This window comes from Xenopus laevis, chromosome 1S (genome assembly GCF_017654675.1).
Source record: "Xenopus laevis strain J_2021 chromosome 1S, Xenopus_laevis_v10.1, whole genome shotgun sequence".
NCBI lineage: Eukaryota > Metazoa > Chordata > Amphibia > Anura > Pipidae > Xenopus > Xenopus laevis.
In genome coordinates, this window is record NC_054372.1 from 24,666,044 (window position 1) to 24,686,604 (window position 20,561).

At 40.3% G+C, this 20,561-nt stretch overlaps 1 protein-coding gene across 1 annotated transcript in view; it reads left to right on the forward strand.

Moving 5' to 3' along the window:
* LOC108706563 overlaps positions 1-19,066 on the forward strand; it is a 29,956-nt gene extending 10,890 nt beyond the window's left edge. The window contains exons 2-4 of the mRNA XM_018243088.2: positions 15,169-15,226; positions 16,859-16,911; positions 17,673-19,066. Of these exons, the coding sequence (XP_018098577.1) occupies positions 16,880-16,911; positions 17,673-18,402 (762 nt within the window). The 5' untranslated portion in view covers positions 15,169-15,226; positions 16,859-16,879 and the 3' untranslated portion in view covers positions 18,403-19,066. The remainder of the gene's footprint in view (positions 1-15,168; positions 15,227-16,858; positions 16,912-17,672) is intronic.
* Positions 19,067-20,561: the final 1,495 nt, after the last annotated feature.

Genomic DNA, 20,561 nt, shown 5'->3' on the forward strand with positions numbered 1-20,561 from the left:
TGTTTTATTATTACAGAGAAAAAGTAAATAATTATTTGGATAAACTAGAGTCCATGGGAGATGCTTTTTCTGTAATTCTGAGCTTTCTGGACAACTAGTTTCCAGATAACTGATCCCACACCTGTACTTAAGCTATGGAGATCTAAATTGGAAAGATCCCTTATCTGGAAACACCCAGGTCCAGAGCAATCTGGATAACAGGTCCCATACCTGTACTGCACTAAAAGGGAACTATTTAAAGTCTGGAACTGTTTAGCCCCGTCTGTGTCCTACATGAGCAATTGCTGGTGAGTTGCACAGTAAAGGTGGCCATAGACTCAAAGATCCGCTCGTTTGGCGACATCGCCAAACGAGCGGATCTTTCCCCGATATGCCACTAACGGCAGGGCTATATCGGGGGTAATTCGAATGTTCGGCCGCATGGCCGAACGATCGAATTACGATGCGCCAAGGGGCTCCGACGGGTCGGTCGGTTTAAAATCCAACCTTACCAATCGATATCGCGCCCAGATATCGATCGGGAAGACCCGTCGGAAGCCCCCATACACGGGCAGATAAGCTGTCAAATCGGTCCAAACGACCGATATCGGCAGCTTTAGCTGCCCGTGTATGGCCACCTTAACACGTGGATGCAATACTGTTTACCTTTGTAGAATTCAAATCAACTGGACTTGTAGTGGTTTTTTTCCCTTGGAGACTTTCTCGATTCAGAATAACGCTTATTCAGAATTGAGAAAGCCAGTTGGATGAGTGGTGAAACGAATTCAAGGAAAAAAACACAGCAAGTCCAGTTGATTTGACTTATTTCTACAGATATACCATGACCTGGATGAATGAGAATCTTCACAAACATGTATCATGTATTAGTTGCCATTTTTATGTCATGTAGAACTTCCATTACAACCTTACACACTTACATGGAGCGAGCTTGTCAGCATTGTCATGAAATAGAAGGGGGATGGCAGTTTTTCTTCCTTTCTTTATGTAAGGGTGTGATGCCAACAAAAGCAGTGTCTATGTATGACACTGACAAGTCTGACTTCTGCTAGCAAGTCCACTTCCTTATTGGCTACTATGGATTACCTAGGCAAGCGTAATGCCTTTTATTACATACAGGGGTCAGTGTAAAATGCATGCCCATTACAGAGATGACTATTTTTAGTCTTTTTAGCCCCTGTTATTTCTAAAACCCTTTGACCAAAGAATGTGTGAAACATACTTTACATTTGGTTCTCTTTCTGCTTCCACCCTTTCATTGTACAGATCCGAGAATGTGGCTTTGCTATGTAAATTGTACTAACAAGTTGGCCGCTCCCAGCTTTTATGGTTTTTGTATGGCACTTTAGGCTTGCTCCTACTCTTTGGTCAGTAGAGTTAGACAAACATTTGCACAGATAAGGGCTGGCTCGTGGTGCCACTGTATTGTGTTGGGTGCTGTAAATGTGGCCACTTTTTCTATAGCTAGAAGGCATTTAAGGTGAAGAACGGATGGGTCCTCTGTGGATATATATATAATTTATATAGATAGATAATATTGAGCAAACAGTGCCAAAAGGCGGCAAAAATTTACGCCATGGTGCTAATTGATTCCAACCAATTAAAATTCATCTCATTCAAATATTCAAACATTCTTTGTACAATTAATTAGATTAAAAAGTGCACAGTGCATGTCTATTGTCAGATAAATAATGAAAGTATGCATTTTACCATATCACCACTAGGTATGTCCCTTCAATCAACTTAAAACATATTCTTAAAATTCCATATGTGATCTAGTGGCACCATGACGTCAATTTTTGGCACTGTTAAAATATTTAAACCTTGTTTGCACTTAGCACAATATCCTTGAAAAAGGTCCCAAAGAGGACCGAAAAGTCAGATTTTCAGTAGGATTCGGCCGAATCCTTCTGCCATATGCAAATTAGGGACGGGGAGGGAAATTGTATGACTTTTTGTTTCAAAACAAGGAAGTAAAAAATGTTTTCCCCTCCTTATTGGGGCTTTAGCTTTTAGGTTCATGTCTTACTGGTAGATGTCCAAGAATGGATTAAATACAAATATGCACATTGGTTGCTTTTAGTGGAGCAAAACACACAGTAGTGGGACATCCTGAACAGAAGATTGTCTCTATGCCGATTTTTGTCACCAACAGGACAGCATCTGGGAAATTACTTGTGGCTTTCTGGTGCATCGGCTGTCCCTAAAGTGACATTTTTCTATGCCATTAGTGACATATTACTTTTTGGCCCCCTGGTGACAGATGCCCATTGTTCTGTAGCAATTGCTCACTCTACCCTTTATTGACATTTTTAAAGGGGCTGTTCACCTTCGAACACTTCTTTTCAGTTCAGTTGGTTTCAGATAGTTCACCAGAAATATAGATTTTTTTCCAATTACTTTCTATTTTCTATACAGTATGTGGCCATTTTTCTAATATTTAAGTGTAAAGTTTTGTTTTTCACCTAAAGCAGCTCTAGGGGTCACCGACTTTAACTGTTCCAAAATAAAATAATGTAGTTGATACATTTATCTTTGTCCCTGCTGAAACCCTTAGTTTTATTAAAGGGGACTCGTCACCCAAAAAATTAATTCCAAATCCTATTTTATCATGTTAGTCATGCAATATGAACTTTAAGTACACTGTATAAATTATTTGAATCCATACCTCCCAACATTTTGGAAGTAAAAAGAGGGACAAAAAATGTTTCCGCACGTAGCGTAGCAAATTTTTTTGACAACGCCTTTTCTCTGGCCACACCCCCTAATTACCATGTTAATTTTACAAAATTTGGTAGGTTATGAAAGTTTGAAAATATTTCTCCTTATCTAAACTGTTTTTTTGTGTCTCAAAATTATTATACAGTATCTTATTTGAACCTGTTAGGTTGGCTAAAAGCCAATTAAGTTAGAAACTTTGTTTCTTTTTTCTGGCTGTTCAGTGCAGAGAAAATAAGAACTTTCCAGTACAAATGAGGGAGTGTGGGTTGAGCTGTCAAAAGAGGGACTGTCCATCCGAAAAAGGGACAGTTGGGAGGTATGTTTGAATCTTGTTTCTTTCAGTCTGGGAATTTAGAATTATAGCAAGCAGGCAGGAGCCATTTTGTGGACACTGTTATTAAGACAAGCCTTGTATCATCTCAGAATCTTGTTTGTGCACCAGAATGGGGGACCTGATGTCTATCCCCATGCCCTGGCTACACAATTAAATGGTAAAGAGAACTGGGGGAATGTGGGGAGAGAAGTGACATCTAGGAAGTGATGAATGGAAAGTGAATGTAATTGTCTGCCCCGCCTCTATGCCTAAGGCATAGAGGAGGGGCAGACAATATTTGATTGACAGCTGAGGTGAGCTTACAACAGCTATGAATGCTTTAATATAAAATAGAAATTGGATTTCATGATTAGTTTGAAAAGGACTTTTATAATACAGTTTTTTGTGTCTGGGTGACAGGTCCACTTTAAAGGCAGCTGTTAGAATTGATACAATAGTTGCTAGTAGTCCAGAAATACTGCTGAGAAATGTATCAACTAATGTATCTGCTCCTGGATCACTGAGCTGCCAGACTACGACACCAGACACAGGAACATTAATCTTTTAAACTTGAATTTTGGGAAACCGGAAAAGAATTAAAATATGGAAAGCAATTGAGAATAGTCTTTGTTTATGGTGAATAATCTGAGAACAACTGAAAAAAGTGTTTGGAAGGTGAACAACCCCTTTAGGGCAATACGGTTGGTTATAAGAGATCCCAATCCATCAATGGACATGACCATTTTACTTTGTTTCCTTATTTATTTGGTAAAATGGAAATGAAACCGTTCATGAACACTAACGTGATGTCTGTGTCAATCGTTTCATACATAGATGTGAGACTACCATTTTGAAATCCCTCCTTGCTGCATCAGTCTAAAAATACATACCCCTATTTGGTTTCTTCCTGGACTTTCTGTGTCAGACAGGTTTGGCTTTGTTCATTTCTGCGAGATGAGAAAAGTATTGTGACCCTGCAAATGTACAAAAGTTTGTGCTATAATAATCCAAACCATCAGTATTGATGTTACTCTTGCCAGGGACACTTGCTAAAGAAATTCTAGTACAGATATAGGATCAGTTATCTGGAAACCTGTTATCCAGAAAGCTCCCATAGACTCCATTATAATCAAATAATCCAAATTTTCCCTTTTCTCTGTAATACAGGTATGGGATCTATTATCTGGAAACCCATTATCCAGAAAGTTCAGAATTACAAAAAGACTGTCTCCCATAGACTCCATTTTATCCAAATAATCCAAATTTTTAAAAACAATTTCCTTTTTCCTCTAATAATAAAACAGTACCTTGTACTTGATCCAAACGAAGATATAATTAATCCTTATTGGAGGCAAATCCAGCCTATTGGGTTTATTTAATATTTACATGATTTTCTAGTAGACTTAAGGTATGAAGATCCAAATTTCGGAAAGATACATTATCCGGAAAATCCCAGGTCCCGAGCATTCTGGAAAACCGATCCCATACCTGCATAATGCTGCACCATCATAAAACTATTTTGTAACCTTCATAAACATTGATATCAAATAGAATAACTATCCATTAATCAAGCTGTGATTGTGACTGCTTTTTATTACGCCAAGGATTTCATCAACTTCAATGCAATGAATATGCCTATTATACAAAGGATATTGGCTGCACTATTCAATATTGCAGCAAATACATAACAAACTGTTTTGTAAACTCATTGCCGCTATAAAGAAAAAAAGAATATAAATGCTCAAGTGTCTGTGACATTCAGGGACACTTTTTTAATAATGGACTGTGTGAGAAGGATGAAGGGAGGGGGCTGAATGGGGAGAAGTGGATGTGAACTTTCTCTTTGGGGGTTTAGTTCTCCTTTAAATCCATCCTCTACTAAAATACTAAAAATGAAATGAAATCATTTTTAAAAATGTGAATTATTTTATTGAAATGGACTATGTGGAAGTTGGCCATCCCATAATTTGGAGGTTTCTGGATAATGAGTTTCCTGATAACAGATCCCATACCTGTATTTGAGGGCCACCATTGAGAAAGTGAAATAGTCATAGGAAACCTGCTCTCTACAATGATTAAAATAGTGCTGCTCCTATTTGAAAAGGTATTTGTTGACATTCACCAACAATTGTGACTTTCCAGAACACAGAATAACTTAAGGCTATTTCCATCTGTGAATCTACGGGAACAATGTTGAATCCCCCTATTAAGGAATATTTACTGCAGGATTGTGAAGGAACCTACTACCTGTACCACTAGTCCTGTTATTTATAGATTTTTATTTTGCAGAGCATACTCCCTTGTAAGATGGAGTTTCAGGGTAAATTCAAACATAGAGACTCGGGATGGGAAACTCTTGGCATTAGTGATGGGGGAATAAATGCGCCAGGCTCGAATTTGCGGCGACTTACTAGATTTCACTGCCGACAATAAATTTGCACTGTGGAGAATATTCTCTGGCAAAAAATCTGTCAAATAATTTTGGGCCTACATCAGAATAGTCACGCGCATAGAAACTGGCGCACGTCAAATATTTGGACGCCAATTGACTGCATTTGGACGAAATAGGCGCGCATAGAAAAATAAGGCGCCAAAATTGACGCATGTCAAAATAAGTTTGACACCCATTGACTTCCATGCCTTATGCAATTTCTCTGCCGTTTCTCTAATTTTGCTAGAAATTCGTGAATTTTTCGGCAAAGCGTAACAGGACAAATTCGCTTATCGCTACTTGGCAAAGTTGCTTGATGGCACCCACCCAACAAGTGCAGAGGCCCCTTAAAGGAAAACTTTACCCCCAAAATAAATATTTCAGCATATTAAAGAATCTTAACAAACTGGTATATATTTAAGTAAATATTGTCCTTTTACATCTCTTGCCTTGAGCCACCATTTTGTGATGGTCTGTGTGCTGCCTCAGAGATCACCTGATCAGAAATACTGCAGCTCTAACTGTAACAGGAAGAAGTGTGGAAGCAAAACACAGAACTCTGTCTGTTAATTGGCTCATATGACCTAACATGTATGGTTTGTTTGTGTGCACCGTGAATCATAGGATTCCAGGGGCGGCCCTTATTTTCTAAAATGGCAATTTTCTATTTAGGATTACGCAATGGCACATACTACTTAAAAAGTATATTATTATGAAAATGGTTTATTAAAACTAAGCAGGGGTTTACACATGAGCTGTTTTAAGCAATATCTTTTTATAGAGACCTACATTGTTTGAGGGGTATAGTTTTCCTTTAACTTCCTCCCAGATCAGCTGAAGATGTAGAGGGGCCTGGAGACTTTCAGTTTTTGCGTCAGAGAACAACCTGGGTGCGGTCTAGGCCATTTCTGCACTGTAGGTAGAGGCAGCACCGGATTACAATAAGGGGCGCCCCTAGGCCGCGCGGTCCGACCAGGCGGCCGCGTGGTCCTAGCGCCCGCCTCACCTCCCCTTCCCAGCGCGCCGGCGAAAAAACGCCGGCGCAGCTGCTGTAATTGAATGGGGACGCACGCGTCCCCATAATGCGGCTGGGCGGCATGCCGCCCCTATTTTTTTGCCGCCCTAGGCCCGGGCCTATGCGGCCTTGCCGCAAATCCGGGCCTGGGTAGAGGGACAGCTGTCACTGTAAATTAGAACATGAAACCTCCCAGCCAATCAAATGGGGACCAATGACATTACAGGGTGTATGAGCCTTTTGTGTAGAGGAGAAAATACACGCATCAAAACCCACAGGTACCTGACCCTTCTATCATAGAGAGTTCCAGACAGATAAATGAAAGAGCTAGTGAGGTTTGGATACATAATAAAGGTAGCTATTAACCAGCCTAAAACGCTGGAAGGGATGCAAGTAAATCTGAGACTTCACATTTTAGACAATGTTGTGTGTATCCTTGAAATGAAGGTTGAATATACATTATTTACTTAGAGGGCACGGTCATGTTTACTCTCTCCTATAGACTGTTGCTGCCCTTTTGTTGTTAGATGTTTGCAGGCAGCTACTGTGGTCCTTCCAGAAACTCTAGGCGTGCCACCGAAAGTTTGCATAAACCTTACGTTTTAGTGTTAGGTTTTTTTTTTGTGTTTAGAAAGATGTGGCCAAACCCCTGCCCGTTCAGGTGATGTGTGCATTTTTGTTTTGTGTGTCTATTTTGTTTTCCAGCAGACATAACAGATGATAGCTGTGGAGTTCATGGGGAAAAAGGGCAAAAATGCAGATGGTTATACAGTAACTACTTACTAACTAGAAGAAAAGCAACTCCCTGCTCAGCAACCCTGAATCTTAAAAAGACTTGGATTTGTACAGAAAAGTAGTTCTAAATCAGTTTTTTTATGTAGGTGCAGTGTTGCATTTAAAAGCTCGGAAGTTAAGAGGCGCGGCCCTCCATCTGGTAAATAGTCAAGTAAGCGCTGCTTTTATATACTGCCATTCTTGTGTAACGAAAGAACTCCATCCAGGCAGAACCCTTGAAATAGCTGTGTTGTTAGACAATCCAAACGCAATGGCTAGAGAGTTCCGTCTGCAAAACAAAAAGGTTTAAGAGGATGGAGATCTTGGGTTCCATAAGTATATGAGAATATAAATGCGGTCAAGTCTCAACTCCCAAATGAGGTTGTTATTCGCTGAGAGTTTTATCATATCGTTAGTAGATAAAAGCTGCAACATTGCATCTGAAAACCACAAGGATCTAGTGTATCAGCAGAAGACAATTGTTTACCAACTTGGAAATACCACGAGAGTCATGTGTGTTAATGGGTGATGTGTTCCATTCAGGTAGTAGGTGTGGTGTTTCACCAGAAACGTAGGTATTTAATTCTGGGTTGATGCCTTAATCCTGTTGGGTGTTCTTTTAGAATCTTGGAGCTACTGGGTTTTACCACAAAGTCATGAAATAAAGGCCGTGGTGTTCCATGAGTAACTCTCTGATAATTATGGCTACAGCACAACCATATTACAATGGACTCTGCAGTAGATGCTATGATCCTTAGAAATAGCGATCAAGTTCCAAGGCAGCACCATATTTCATTTGGGTATTGCTGTGCTATAGGATACATTTTTAAGAGAAACCCCCTTTTATTATGGGAAGTCAGTCAAAAATATCTTTAGATCTTTGTTAGAGAGATTTGACTCTTAGCTTATGTTCCTTTTATTATGGAAATGTGCGATTGAATACAAGCACTGTGCAATACAATACTATGCAAAAGGAAAGGGATAATACTGGGGCAATGCTGTAGGATCAGAGCTGGTTAATGAAAGGGAGTCCTTGGAAAGTAGGGTCAAAAACACAAACATTCCATGCACTGAGGGGCACTAGATTATGTATTTTATGTATTGAGGTATATTTAGGCTGTGCCCCGAGCCGTAGATCCCAAAGTAAGCTTAACTGTTAAAGTGATGTATTGCCTTGATTAGGCAGCACTTCAGTAAGCAGCAGAGAACAGCAGCTGGCTAAATATTAACTCCAATGTGGGCACAATAGCACAAAGGAGATGCAGCCGAAATACTGTCTGGAGCAATAGTAAGTACAGGAAAAATACTGTAGTTATTCAGTCTTCCCCAATGTATGTTTATTATAACTTGAATAGTCTTTTACAACAGTTTCCCGTTATTTACCTTTTCCACATGTGTTCTATTGGCTTGGGGTTATTTACAATGTATTATATACACAAGTCGAGGATCTATTATCCAGAATGCTTTGGACATGGGGTATTCTGGATAAGGGAACTTTCTGTAATCTACATACCTTATTCTATTAAAAAAAAAAACCCCAAAAGGGCTGTTGTGCCACCAATATGAATTCATGCATCTAGAATCAAGTACAAGGTACTGTTTTATTAATACAGAGAAAAAGGAAATAATTTGCTTATAATAGAGTCTGTGGGACACAGCCTTCCCATGATTTATTGCTTTATGAATAATGGGTTTCCGCAAGCGTCGGACTGGGCCAGTGGGACAGCAGGAAAAAACCTGGTGGGCTCGGGAAAAAACCTGGTGGGCCCCGCCAGCCCAGACCGGTTCCACATAGTGACCTCCTCCGCTCCTAAGCTCCACCTTGTGGCTCTGCCTAAGTTGCCCCGCCCAATCCACCTCTTGTCACGCCCGTTCTGCCCACAAACAAGCCCGACGTCGGTATGTGCTGTGAGGGGGGCCCTTGACTGTGAAGGGGGGACCTTGGGGGTTGCAGAGGCCCTGATATGGCAGCCCCAGTGGGACCTGACCCCCCCCCCAGTCCGACCCTGGTTTCTGGATAACAGATCCCATACCTATTTAGTAATATTTGAGTGTGTGTATGATTGTATGTAAACAAACCATTCCTCATGTTTACTGCTTTGCATGCCCTCTACTAAAGGCAAACTGAACTTGATGGTATCGAAAGTAGTAGGTATTATAAATCGGTGCTGATGGCAAACCAAACATATTGGTTTTATTTTAATCATTTTATTTCAAAAAATGGCATTGCAGTTGTCCTTTTCACCGTTTATTATAATATATATAAAATGATATAGGTACCAAGTAGGTGATCCCTAAAGGCTGCACAGAACGGCCCAGTCGAACAAGTCACTTGGATTTAAAGGAGATCAAAAGCTCCAGTTTATGGGGGATGCCAAATGTTTGGCCACCCCCCAAGGATTGTAATGACTTAATACCCTTGGCCGGTACTCCTGTCAGAAGAAAACTGCACTGGCCCGGGGCACTTGCAAACCATTACCTTTCTTACTTTGTGCGGGTGCACATGTGCAGTAGAGTTAAAGAAACAGACCTTAAAATATCCTGCTTTTCCACTCTCTGTGGATCCGTTTCAGTGCCGGACAGCCCTGTTCTTTCTGTCATAAAAAATACCATGGAGAAAAAACAAAGTTGGGATGTTGGCGAACAGTTTCTCGCCTGCTTGAAAAGACACCCTATAGTTACAGGACTTTTCCTGTCTATTTGTAAACCTTTGGCTCACTTTGATAATTAGTCTGACTTATGTTGATGGGATATCACTTGGTTTATCTCTGAGCTCCAAATTGTACCTGAGCAATTAGAGACACCTCAGTGTTTACCTTTTGTAAATACTATTAGGCCTTTTATGGATCAGGGGAGATTAGTTCTTATTATATGTAGAAATCACATGGACTGACTCGTGTCAAATAATTGCATATGGGAATGGGTTTGTCCCACTGATAGCCAGCCATTGCTCAGTGATTTATTTTATTGAGAGGACACAGTGACATTTAGGAGGATAAAAAGCATCCTGGAAGTTAATTACTTTGTTCACTGCTCCTCAAAATATTGTAAATGTGGCTAAACCTAGGGCAATGCTGCCCAACATTCTCAATTCATTTGGGTCAACTATTCATTAAAACACATTTAAAACGCTTTCATTTTTTGGCGTTACCGTTCCTTTAACTGAAAACTTTCTCCTTGAAATGAAATGCCATGAACATTCTCTGGGGTTTGCAAAACTGCTTGGCAAGTCACTTTTCTTATAAAACATAAGAAGCAATATGGCCATAAAATACTTGACTTGTCTCTACAGGTATGGGATCCCTTATCTGGAAACCTGTTATCCAGAAAGCTTCAAATTACGGAAAGGCCTTCCCCGTAGACTCTTATTTTATCAAAATAATCCAATTTTTAAAAATGATTTCCTTTTCCTCTGAAATAATAAATCTGTATATTGTACTTGATCCCAATTGAGATATAATTAATCCTTATTGGAAGCAAAACCAGTCTATTGGGTTTATTTAATGTTTACATGATTTTCTAGTAGACTTAAAGGGATCCTGTCATCGGAAAACATGTTTTTTTTCAAAACACATCAGTTAATAGTGCTGCTCCAGCAGAATTCTGCACTGAAATCCATTTCTCAAAAGAGTAAACAGATTTTTTTTATATTTTTATTTTGAAATCTGACATGGGGCTAGACATATTGTCGGTTTCCCAGCTGCCCCCAGTCATGTGACTTGTGCCTGCACTTTAGGATGGAACTACTTCCTGGCAGGCTGTGTTTTCTCCTACTCAATGTAACTGTGTCTCAGTGGGACATGGCTTTTACTATTGAGTGTTGTTCTTAGATCTACCAGGCAGCTGTTATCTTGTGTTAGGGAGCTGTTATCTGGTTACCTTCTCATTGTTCTGTTGTTAGGCTGCAGGGGAGGAGAAAGGGAGGGAGTTGATATCACTCCCAATTTGCAGTACAGCAGTAAAGAGTGACTGAAGTTTATCCGAGCACAAGTCACATGACTGTGCTGAATCAGTTTGCTCTTTTGAAAAATGGATTTCAGTGCAGAATTCTGCTGGAGCAGCACTATTAACTGATGCATTTTGAAAAAAACATGTTTTCCCATGACAGTATCCCTTTAAGGCACGCATACAAGAGCTGATAAAAGCTGCCGACAGACCGATGAGCGTCCCCGATCAATATCTGCCCGAAAGTCGGCCATATGCCGATCGGGCAGGTTAAAAAAAACCCTGTTGGATCGCAGCATCTTTTTGTTGATGTGGTCCCGCGATCCGACTGCCCGTTTGGCCTCCATTCTGATTCAATTGTTGGGCCTTAGGGCCCACGATCGGATCAGCCCGATATCACCCACTTCAATGTGGGCATATCAGGGAGAGATACGCTCGCTTGACGACAAATTATGGAAACATCCATTGTCCAGAAAACCCCAGGTCCCGAGCATTTTGTATAACAGGTCCATAACTTTACAGGATAAATTATTTGTTATAATTGTCAAATTACCGGATTGAGATTCATTTCCATTTAAAAATAAACGGGTTACAATTTATCAACTCAAGTCCACCATCCCAGAAAAACATATGACTGAGAACATGTGTTGGCCGGTAGAAGTTGACCTTGGAAAATGCCAAGTCCTTGGTGTTAGTCATCATGAACATGCTCAGCCTCCCCATATAAATGCAAATGTAGGATTTCGTGTAGTACCCAAGTTCACCACAATACAATACTTTGGATATTATCGAGTTCCTCACAACAGAAACATCTCCTGGACTGGCCTATACTTCCCTGTGATGAATATGTCCAAAGTTTCACTGTTAATTTAAAGGCACCATCCTTCATGTCCTAACACCGTGGGAGTTGGGATATAACGTCACATACAGCGTCGTAACTGAAGGCTTAATAATTATGTTCTCGTGCTTGAAAACAACTGTTAAATGCTTGAGTGCTTGCTTTGTTACTTTAATGGCTTCAGTTTTTGTCTAGAAATTGTTATTCTTTTGTTGTTTATACCTTAAGCAGAAGACATCACGATATTTCAGTTTGAAACTGTCAAACTCAAGACCTTTATGTTCTCGGCATTTTTAACTTTTGTAACTGCACATTGTAACTTTTCAGAGAGGTGACATCTAAAATTCACCAACATTTTTTTAGACGCTCATGGACTTTAATGGGCATCGGCGACATTTCACTGGCGGAGAATTTTTGATGAAACGGGTCATATTCACCCATTCCTAGTCAGGGCACACGCTCAGTCGGGGAGGTTAGTTGCCCGCCGACAAATCTACTCTTCTTTGGGGCGACTAATCTCCCCGAACAACCTCCCCCCGGCTAGAATGTAAATCGCCGGCGGGATGGCACTCGGAACGCTTCATTTTCCAAAGTTGCCTCACGAGGAAACTTCGGCCGACTTCGGAAAACGAAGAAGAGGAGATTTGTCGCCACGAATCTGAGCGTGTGCCCTGACCCTAAAAGAAGTTTTGTGTATTTGTGCTGAATGTCACTTGTCACAAGCAGGTGGTACTGGGCCTAGTGAGGTGGTTGTGGCCTTACAGTATATAAATATTTTTAGCGTGTGGAGCACAAAGAGAGCAGCAGTATGCATGTGTGTATTAAACTCTGCCCTGGATTTATCCAAACTGCATGTCAATAACCTCTATAAAAGTCACAACGCTTGTTATTGTCGTTTTACAATGCACCACCTTGTGCATATTGTGTAGTTTGCCTTTTGTGATGTAATGTGTGTTTAGGGCGGAATGTTTACTATCAGGTTACAGTGAGGCAGTTGGTTCATGAGCACAATCTGGGCCACGATCTTCTGATTTGTCATTGTTTATTAGCAGTTAAAGGGCCAGTAGCATGAAAACATTTTCTCAAAAGCAAATTTTTCACAAGGCTAGTGGTTTGTTTGTCCATATAAAAATAACTGCACTTACTTACTGGAGAAAAAGCCTGGGCGCACACTGCAGAAAAGTCATATAGAATATCATGTAAAGCAAGGCACTCACAGGTCTTAAAATATGGTGAAAAAGAGATAAAGTTGATTTGTTATTCCAAAGTTTTGGTCTTCCGCGAGTCCTTACGTTGACAAAGGTCTCAAGGAAGACTGAAACATTGGAATAACATAAACTTCATCTCCACACACACGTTCTGCTCACTTGGCTAAATTTCTAGGTGATCGATCAATTGGTCCACGAGCCAGTCAGACTGTAGTTCTTGTTGATTGGGTGTAAGTTGGAAAAAGCTGCTGATCTAGCGTCATGCACAGGCTAATAATCTATTGTGTCCACAGACTACAGTATGTCTAGCCATGTATGGCCAACGTAAAGGGGTTGTAGAGCGTGGTTTTCAGTTTGCAATGTGGTTGCTAGGGTCCAAATTACCATAGCAACCATCTACTGATTTGTAAAAGAGACTGGAATATGAGTAGGAGGTGGCTTGAATAGAAAGGTAGTAAAAGGAGTAATTAAAAAGTAGCAATAACGATACATTTGTAGCTTTAAAACAGAAGGAAAGCTACCAAGGCAGTCTATTGCCAATAGATTAGCCACAAAATCGCAAGCTATAAGACTATACAGTATATTTATTCTGCCATACCTGAGTAAACAGCTCTAGAAGCTTTGTTTGTTTAGGATGGCAGCTGCCATATTAGCTTGGTGTTACTGGAACAAGGTAGAGCAAGAGCACACCCACGGCAACCTCCTGTGCAAGCTTGAGAAAGGGGCGTGTCCCCGAAACGTTGCACATCTGCACTTTGAATTAAAACAAGGGTTTCCCTGCATATTAGCTTGGTGTGACATCACTCCCTACCTGAGTCTTTCTCTGCTCTCTCATAGCTCTGAGTTTAGAGATTACAGCAGAGAGGAGAGCAGGGAGGGGGAGGAGCAAACTGAGCATACTCAAGCCCCAGCCCTAGAGGTTTCAGCTGAAAACAGGAAGTCTGATACAGAAGCCCATGAGTACACAATAGAAGGAAAGAAATGCTGTTTCTTTTGACAGAGGACTCAGAGCAGCATTACTTTGAGGGTTTACTGGTGTATTTATATAGACCTTTCTGATAAAGCTCACTTACTTTTAACCTTCCCTTCTCCTTTAAAGCGCATTTGAAAGCCGCAAAGAGAAAAGAAAAAGGCAAAACATTTAAGATAAAAAAAAAATGATGACCAATTGAAAGGTTGCTTGGAATTGGCCATTCTATAACATAGTAAAAGTTAAATGAATTGTGAACCACCCCTTTAAGACTGCACTAGTAGCAGTGAAGTCATTGGTGTAAAGGCGCCTTCTCATCCTACAAATAAATCTCAGGGGTCCCAGTGAGTGACGTCCCACCTTAACTTGCCAGAGGAAACTACACCAGGATGTTTTGAAAGACATTGAACAAAAATAATGTAATGACAATTAAATGCTACATTGTTAAATTTCCCACTCTTTAACCCAATATAATGCATTACCATAACAAACCCAGTTGTTTTACCTGCAGTACACATTATGTTCAATGTGCAGATGGAAATATTGCAATACAGGTGTGGGACCTGCTATCCAGAATGCTCGGCACCTGGGGCTTTCCGGATAACGGAGCTTTCCATAATTTGTATATTCACACCTCAATTCAACTAGAAAATCATGTAAACACTAAATAAACCCAATAGGCTGGTTTTGCTTCCAATAAGGATTAATTATATCTTAATTGGGGTCAAGTACAAGCTACTGTTTTATTATTACAGAGAAAAAGGAAATTATTTTTAAATTTTAGATTTGGTTTAATGGAGTCTATGGAAGACGGCCTTTCTATAATTAGGAGCTTTCTGGATAACGGATTTCCAGATAATGGATCCCATGCCTGTATTTATGCTGTATATTATGTATTATTTCTCCCCAGTATCACAGGTTTTATGATAGAAATCCTTTTTTTTTTTTTTGTTCAGGGATTGGAATATAGGAAGCATGTCCCTCTATGCTGATATTTAATGGATTTTCTTTCAGGTAAGTGTCTTTTCTGGCTGTTATATGATGATTTAATGAAAACATTATCTGTATACAATTATTATTTATAATCTTACAAGCTAATTGGCAGGTCTGTGGTCGGCTGCACTGGACACATATTGATGGGATTTGCCATTAGGCTGGGGCGTCGCTAGGTTCCAATGACCCCACATCCATAATGTTGACTAGTTTGGGCAATTTTGACCAATTTTTGTGCCCCATCAAGAAGCTGATCATATTATAGGACTTGATGATAAATCCCGGAAAACATCAACAAGCCTAAGCCACATGATGCAACAGTGATCCAGAGTGACTGCATATAAAGTGCATAATGTTTATCTCACAACTCATTTTACTGTAAGGGGTCATTTGGAAAAATTAAACTATAACTATAGATTTAATTCTTAAGCCTTATTTGCATATTGCAGAATAATTTCAAATTCCCAATTTGCTATGTTTAAATCACCAAGAACTAAGCACACGGCACCAGTTCAACCAAATTCCTTTGTTAATTTACCTTGGGGCACATGAACCCAGCCCAGCTATTAGCCCTTTATCATTCTAATCCTGCTGGCTGTGGTATAGTAGTAACTGGTGAAATAGTGCGGGTCTAGCGGTTAACTGATGAGCTAGCGGTGGTATAGCAGTAACTGGTGAGCTAGTGGTTAACTGTTAAGCTGGCAGTGGTATAACAGTAATTTATGAGCTAACAGTGGTATAACAGTAATTGATGGGTTAGTGGTATAGCAGTAATTTTTGAGCTAACAGTGCTATAGGGGTAACTGGTGAGCTAGCGGTTGTATAGCAGTAACTGTTGAGCTAGCAGTGGTATAGAGGTAACTGTTGAGCTAGCAGTGGTATAGAGGTAACTGTTGAGCTAGCAGTGGTATAGAGGTAACTGTTGAGCTAGCAGTGGTATAGAGGTAACTGTTGAGCTAGCAGTGGTATAGAGGTAACTGTTGAGCTAGCAGTGGTATAGAGGTAACTGTTGAGCTAGCAGTGGTATAGAGGTAACTGTTGAGCTAGCAGTGGTATAGAGGTAACTGTTGAGCTAGCAGTGGTATAGAGGTAACTGTTGAGCTAGCAGTGGTATAGAGGTAACTGTTGAGCTAGCAGTGGTATAGCAGTTACTGTTGAGCTAGCAGTTATATAGCAGTTACTGTTAGCTAGCAGTGGTATAGCAGTAACTGGTGACCTAGCATTTAACTGTTGAGCTAGCAGTGGTATAGCAGTAACTGTTGAGCTAGCAGTGGTATAGAGGTAACTGTTGAGCTAGCAGTGGTATAGAGTTAACTGTTGAGCTAGCAGTGGTATAGCAGTTACTGTTGAGCTAGCAGTTATATAGCAGTTACTGTTAGCTAGCAGTGGTATAGCAGTAACTGTTGAGCTAGCATTTGACTGGTGAGCTAGCAGTGGTATAGATGTAACTGTCGGGCTAGCGGTGGTCTGTTAGTAACTGGTTAGCTAGCAGTGGTCTAGCAGTAGCTCATGAGCTAGTGGTGGTCTTTTGGTAACTGGTGCGTTGGTGTTGGTCTAAGATGGACATTTGAGGCATCATTTAGAGTAGCCAGATATCTGATTTCACTTCTATTGAACAAAGCAATAACTAATATTTTCTTTCTTTGTCCACAGGTATTAAGCGACACAATCCAGATGGGGTGCACTTGCTGTAGGCTGTGTCACAGGTAGGCTATGCCAAAATACTTCAACATGTATATTGGAAGCATCTAGTCTGCATGCATAGGCGCACGGCTGCCATTATCCAAGTAATTTCATTCTAGTTACACCATATCAGGGATAGCATTTCTCTTTCCTTAAATCAGAATATCTGTTTATTCTCCAATAAACCAGAATATCTGTTTATTCTCCAATAAGCCTGGTGTTTGTTTCTGCTTTTGGATACATAAAATAAAGGTTAAACCGCATTAATCATAATTTTAATAATGGCTTTGGAAAGAAGCTTCAGTATATAAGTACAGGGGCCGCACAAGACATGCATGTAGAAATACAGTGTACTTTTTTCAGTGGGGTCAGCCTCAAATCCTTCCCAATAGTTTATTATAATAAAAATCATACATCATAAGGAGCCCACCCACCACTTAAAAGCCTCCAAACAGCCATTTAGCCTTGGGTGCCATTTTGTTTCTGTTTAGGTCCTCTTCTCGGCAATCTTCGAATAAGAGCCTGTGAAGTAGATGGGGACCTGACTTCTACTATTGTGTGGTTGGTCACCAACCAGGAGCAGCAAGAAATGGTGCTCCCGACCCCTAGTGCCCTACTGTTTCATAGAACATGGTAGAGGAGACTGCTGCGTTTAGGGGGTGCAGTCCATTAGGATTCTGAAATGGGACCCAATTTTTACTATAGGTTTTGTTCCCCTTTTATTTGGAGAGCTAATTATCAAATATATTATTAGATGATTAACTGGAGCTTTGTTTTTGCTTAGTTATGCAGTTGAGACCGATACAGTACAAAGCAATGGATATGTGAACGAAGCACTCAGCTGCCCTCCCAGTGAGAGTGACTGGTCCAAGACCCAGACTATAACCATCACTGATCTTCTAAATGAAGAACAGAAAAAGCTAGAACGTGACAGAACCAGTGGTTCACAGAACCCAGATGCTGAAGAGGAAAAAAACAATGAGAAAAACTATGAGATTGACTCTCCCACATATATCTTGGACTTGAACTCCAATGGTGAAATCCCAAAGAACAACTACCCATCCGCAGACACCCCTCAACAACAGGACAATGATCTAAAACGGATCTCAGAAGAGCCTGAATGTATTCAACATGAACTCATCGATTCCACGCAAAAGACCAGCTCCCTAACTGAAAGTGCTATCTTAGATGTGCTAAACGATGACTTGTTAAAGCACAGTGATCATAAGTCGGGTTCTCTGGGCAGTGATCAAGAACATGCACCAAAACCTAATGGTGATCCTCCAGAAGAGCCTCAACGCGACTACGAATCAAGCACTGGGTTGATGAGCGAGGAACCAATTGTGAAAGATAAAAGTTCTTTAGTGGCCCTCATGCTTGCTAGAAATTCACTGAGAGAACCAATCAGTGGGGCTAGTGTCCAACTACAAAACTATGACGTGGATCCAGATGTTGCAGAGGCATTGGCTGCCATAGAAGCTGCTCTGGCTGGGGAATACTTTGACGACAGTTAATTGGGAAATTCATTTGTTACATTTGTGTTTTATCTGTTGACAAGTTTCGCCCTTGTCAAGAATTGAAGCTTCTGATTTTTTTTATCTCAAGCGACAATTTTGCAGACATTTTGTACAAGACTTGACTTATGCTCAAGTGAGGCCAAAAAAACCCAGAAAAACGCATCTATGTATATATAGAAAGCACTACCACGAATGCTACGAATGTGAATGGTTGTATTATATGCGTTTTTAGGCAAAAATGTTACATTCTTGGGTGTGCAATACATTGATATCATGGTGTAAGCTGGCCAGAACCTAAACATTTGAGATCCCTTATCCTCTGGGCTGCCATTTTACCATCATGGGGTCAGTAATCAGCCATTCCAAGACTTATTGTAGATCGCTTAAATTATGCATTTATGGAACTAGATTTCAGAAGTCTTGTATAAGACAGATACATCTAGCACCTGATTTCAGATGAATGTTTAGAGGACCTATTTACCATGTATTCATATTATGATTACAATGAATGAAGGCAGAAATGTCAGACTCCTGGCGCTCCTGTTATGAACACACAGGCCAAGATTCATTTATAGTGGCCAAAGAGAAGTAAAAGTCCATCATTTTACAACCAAAACTGTAGCAAATTCCAGGGCAAAGTGCTCCCTTCCAATTATACCACCAACAATGTTCCAGTTCTACTATGGAAGAAGGTACAAAGAATGGACCTGAATCCTCCCTGTCATGTATATTTGTATGTGGTTAATATCTGATATAACCTGATTCCCTAGATTATTTCTGGGTTGAACTGAATCATTTTTTAACACCACCTTCAGACAGGGCAAAAGCCACTGATTTTGTATGTTACACACAAAGCATAAAAACGGGAAAACTTTGGTACATTTTTATAGAAAATTCAGTTTTACTTTTGCTCATTGTCTTAGTAAAACCTCCAAAAGATTGCAAATGTGCTTCTATGTCTGCTCTGAAAATTGAACCAGATGGGGTATTTGCCCAATTCCTTATTAAAGGGATCCTGTCATCGCAAAACATGTTTTTTTCCAAAACGCATCAGTTAATAGTGCTACTCCAGCAGAATTCTGCACTAAAATCCATTTCTCAAAAGAGCAAACAGATTTTTTTATATTCAATTTTGAAATCTGACATGGGGCTAGACATTTTGTCAATTTCCCAGCTGCCCCTGGTCATGTGACTTGTGCCTGCACTTTAGGAGAGTAATGCTTTCTGGCAGGCTACTCTTTTTCCTTCTCAATGTAACTGAATGGTACCTTCCCATTGTTCTTTTGTTTGGCTGCTGGGGGGGGAAAAGGGAGGGGGTGATATCACTCCAACTTGCAGTACAGCAGTAAAGAGTGATTGAAGTTTATCAGAGCACAAGTCACATGACTTGGGGCAGCTGGGAAATTGACAATATGTCTAGCCCCATGTCAGATTTCAAAATTGAATATAGAAACATCTGTTTGCTCTTTTGACAAATGGATTTCAGTGCAGAATTCTGCTGGAGCAACATTATTAACTGATTCTTTTTTTAAAAAACATTTCTTTCCCGTGACTGTATCCCTTTAAATTAAATGCCTGATCTTAAAGGAGAATTCAACCATAAAGTTAAAAAAAAAAACTACCCCCCTACCCTACATAGACCCCTCAGCCTAGCTTCTACCCTGGGCAAATGACCCTAAGTCTTTACTTACCCCTTGGAGCAGATTCTGTCCAGCGGAGTTCACTGCAGCCATCTTGAGGCTCTTCAGTAATCATCAGGAAGTAAATGGCGTATCGGCGCATGTGCAGTCCGAGCAATTTTCTGTTTCGCAACAACTGCACATGCGCTGGAAGTCATTGCTCTCAATCTGAAGATTACCAAAGAACAAGAAAATGGCTGCCGTGAACTCCGCTGGACAGAATCTGCATCAAGGGGTAAGTAAAGACTTTTTTGTAGTTGAATTCTACTTTAAAGGAACAGTTCAGTGTAAAGATAAAAACTGTGTAAATAGATAGGCTGTGCAAAATAAAAAATGTTTATAATATAGTTAGTTAGCCAAAAATGTAATGTATAAAGGCTGGAGTGACTGGATGTGGAACAGAACAGAACACTACTTCCTGCTTTTCAGCTCTCTTACTGATTGGTTACCAGGCAGTAACCAATCAGTAACTTGAGG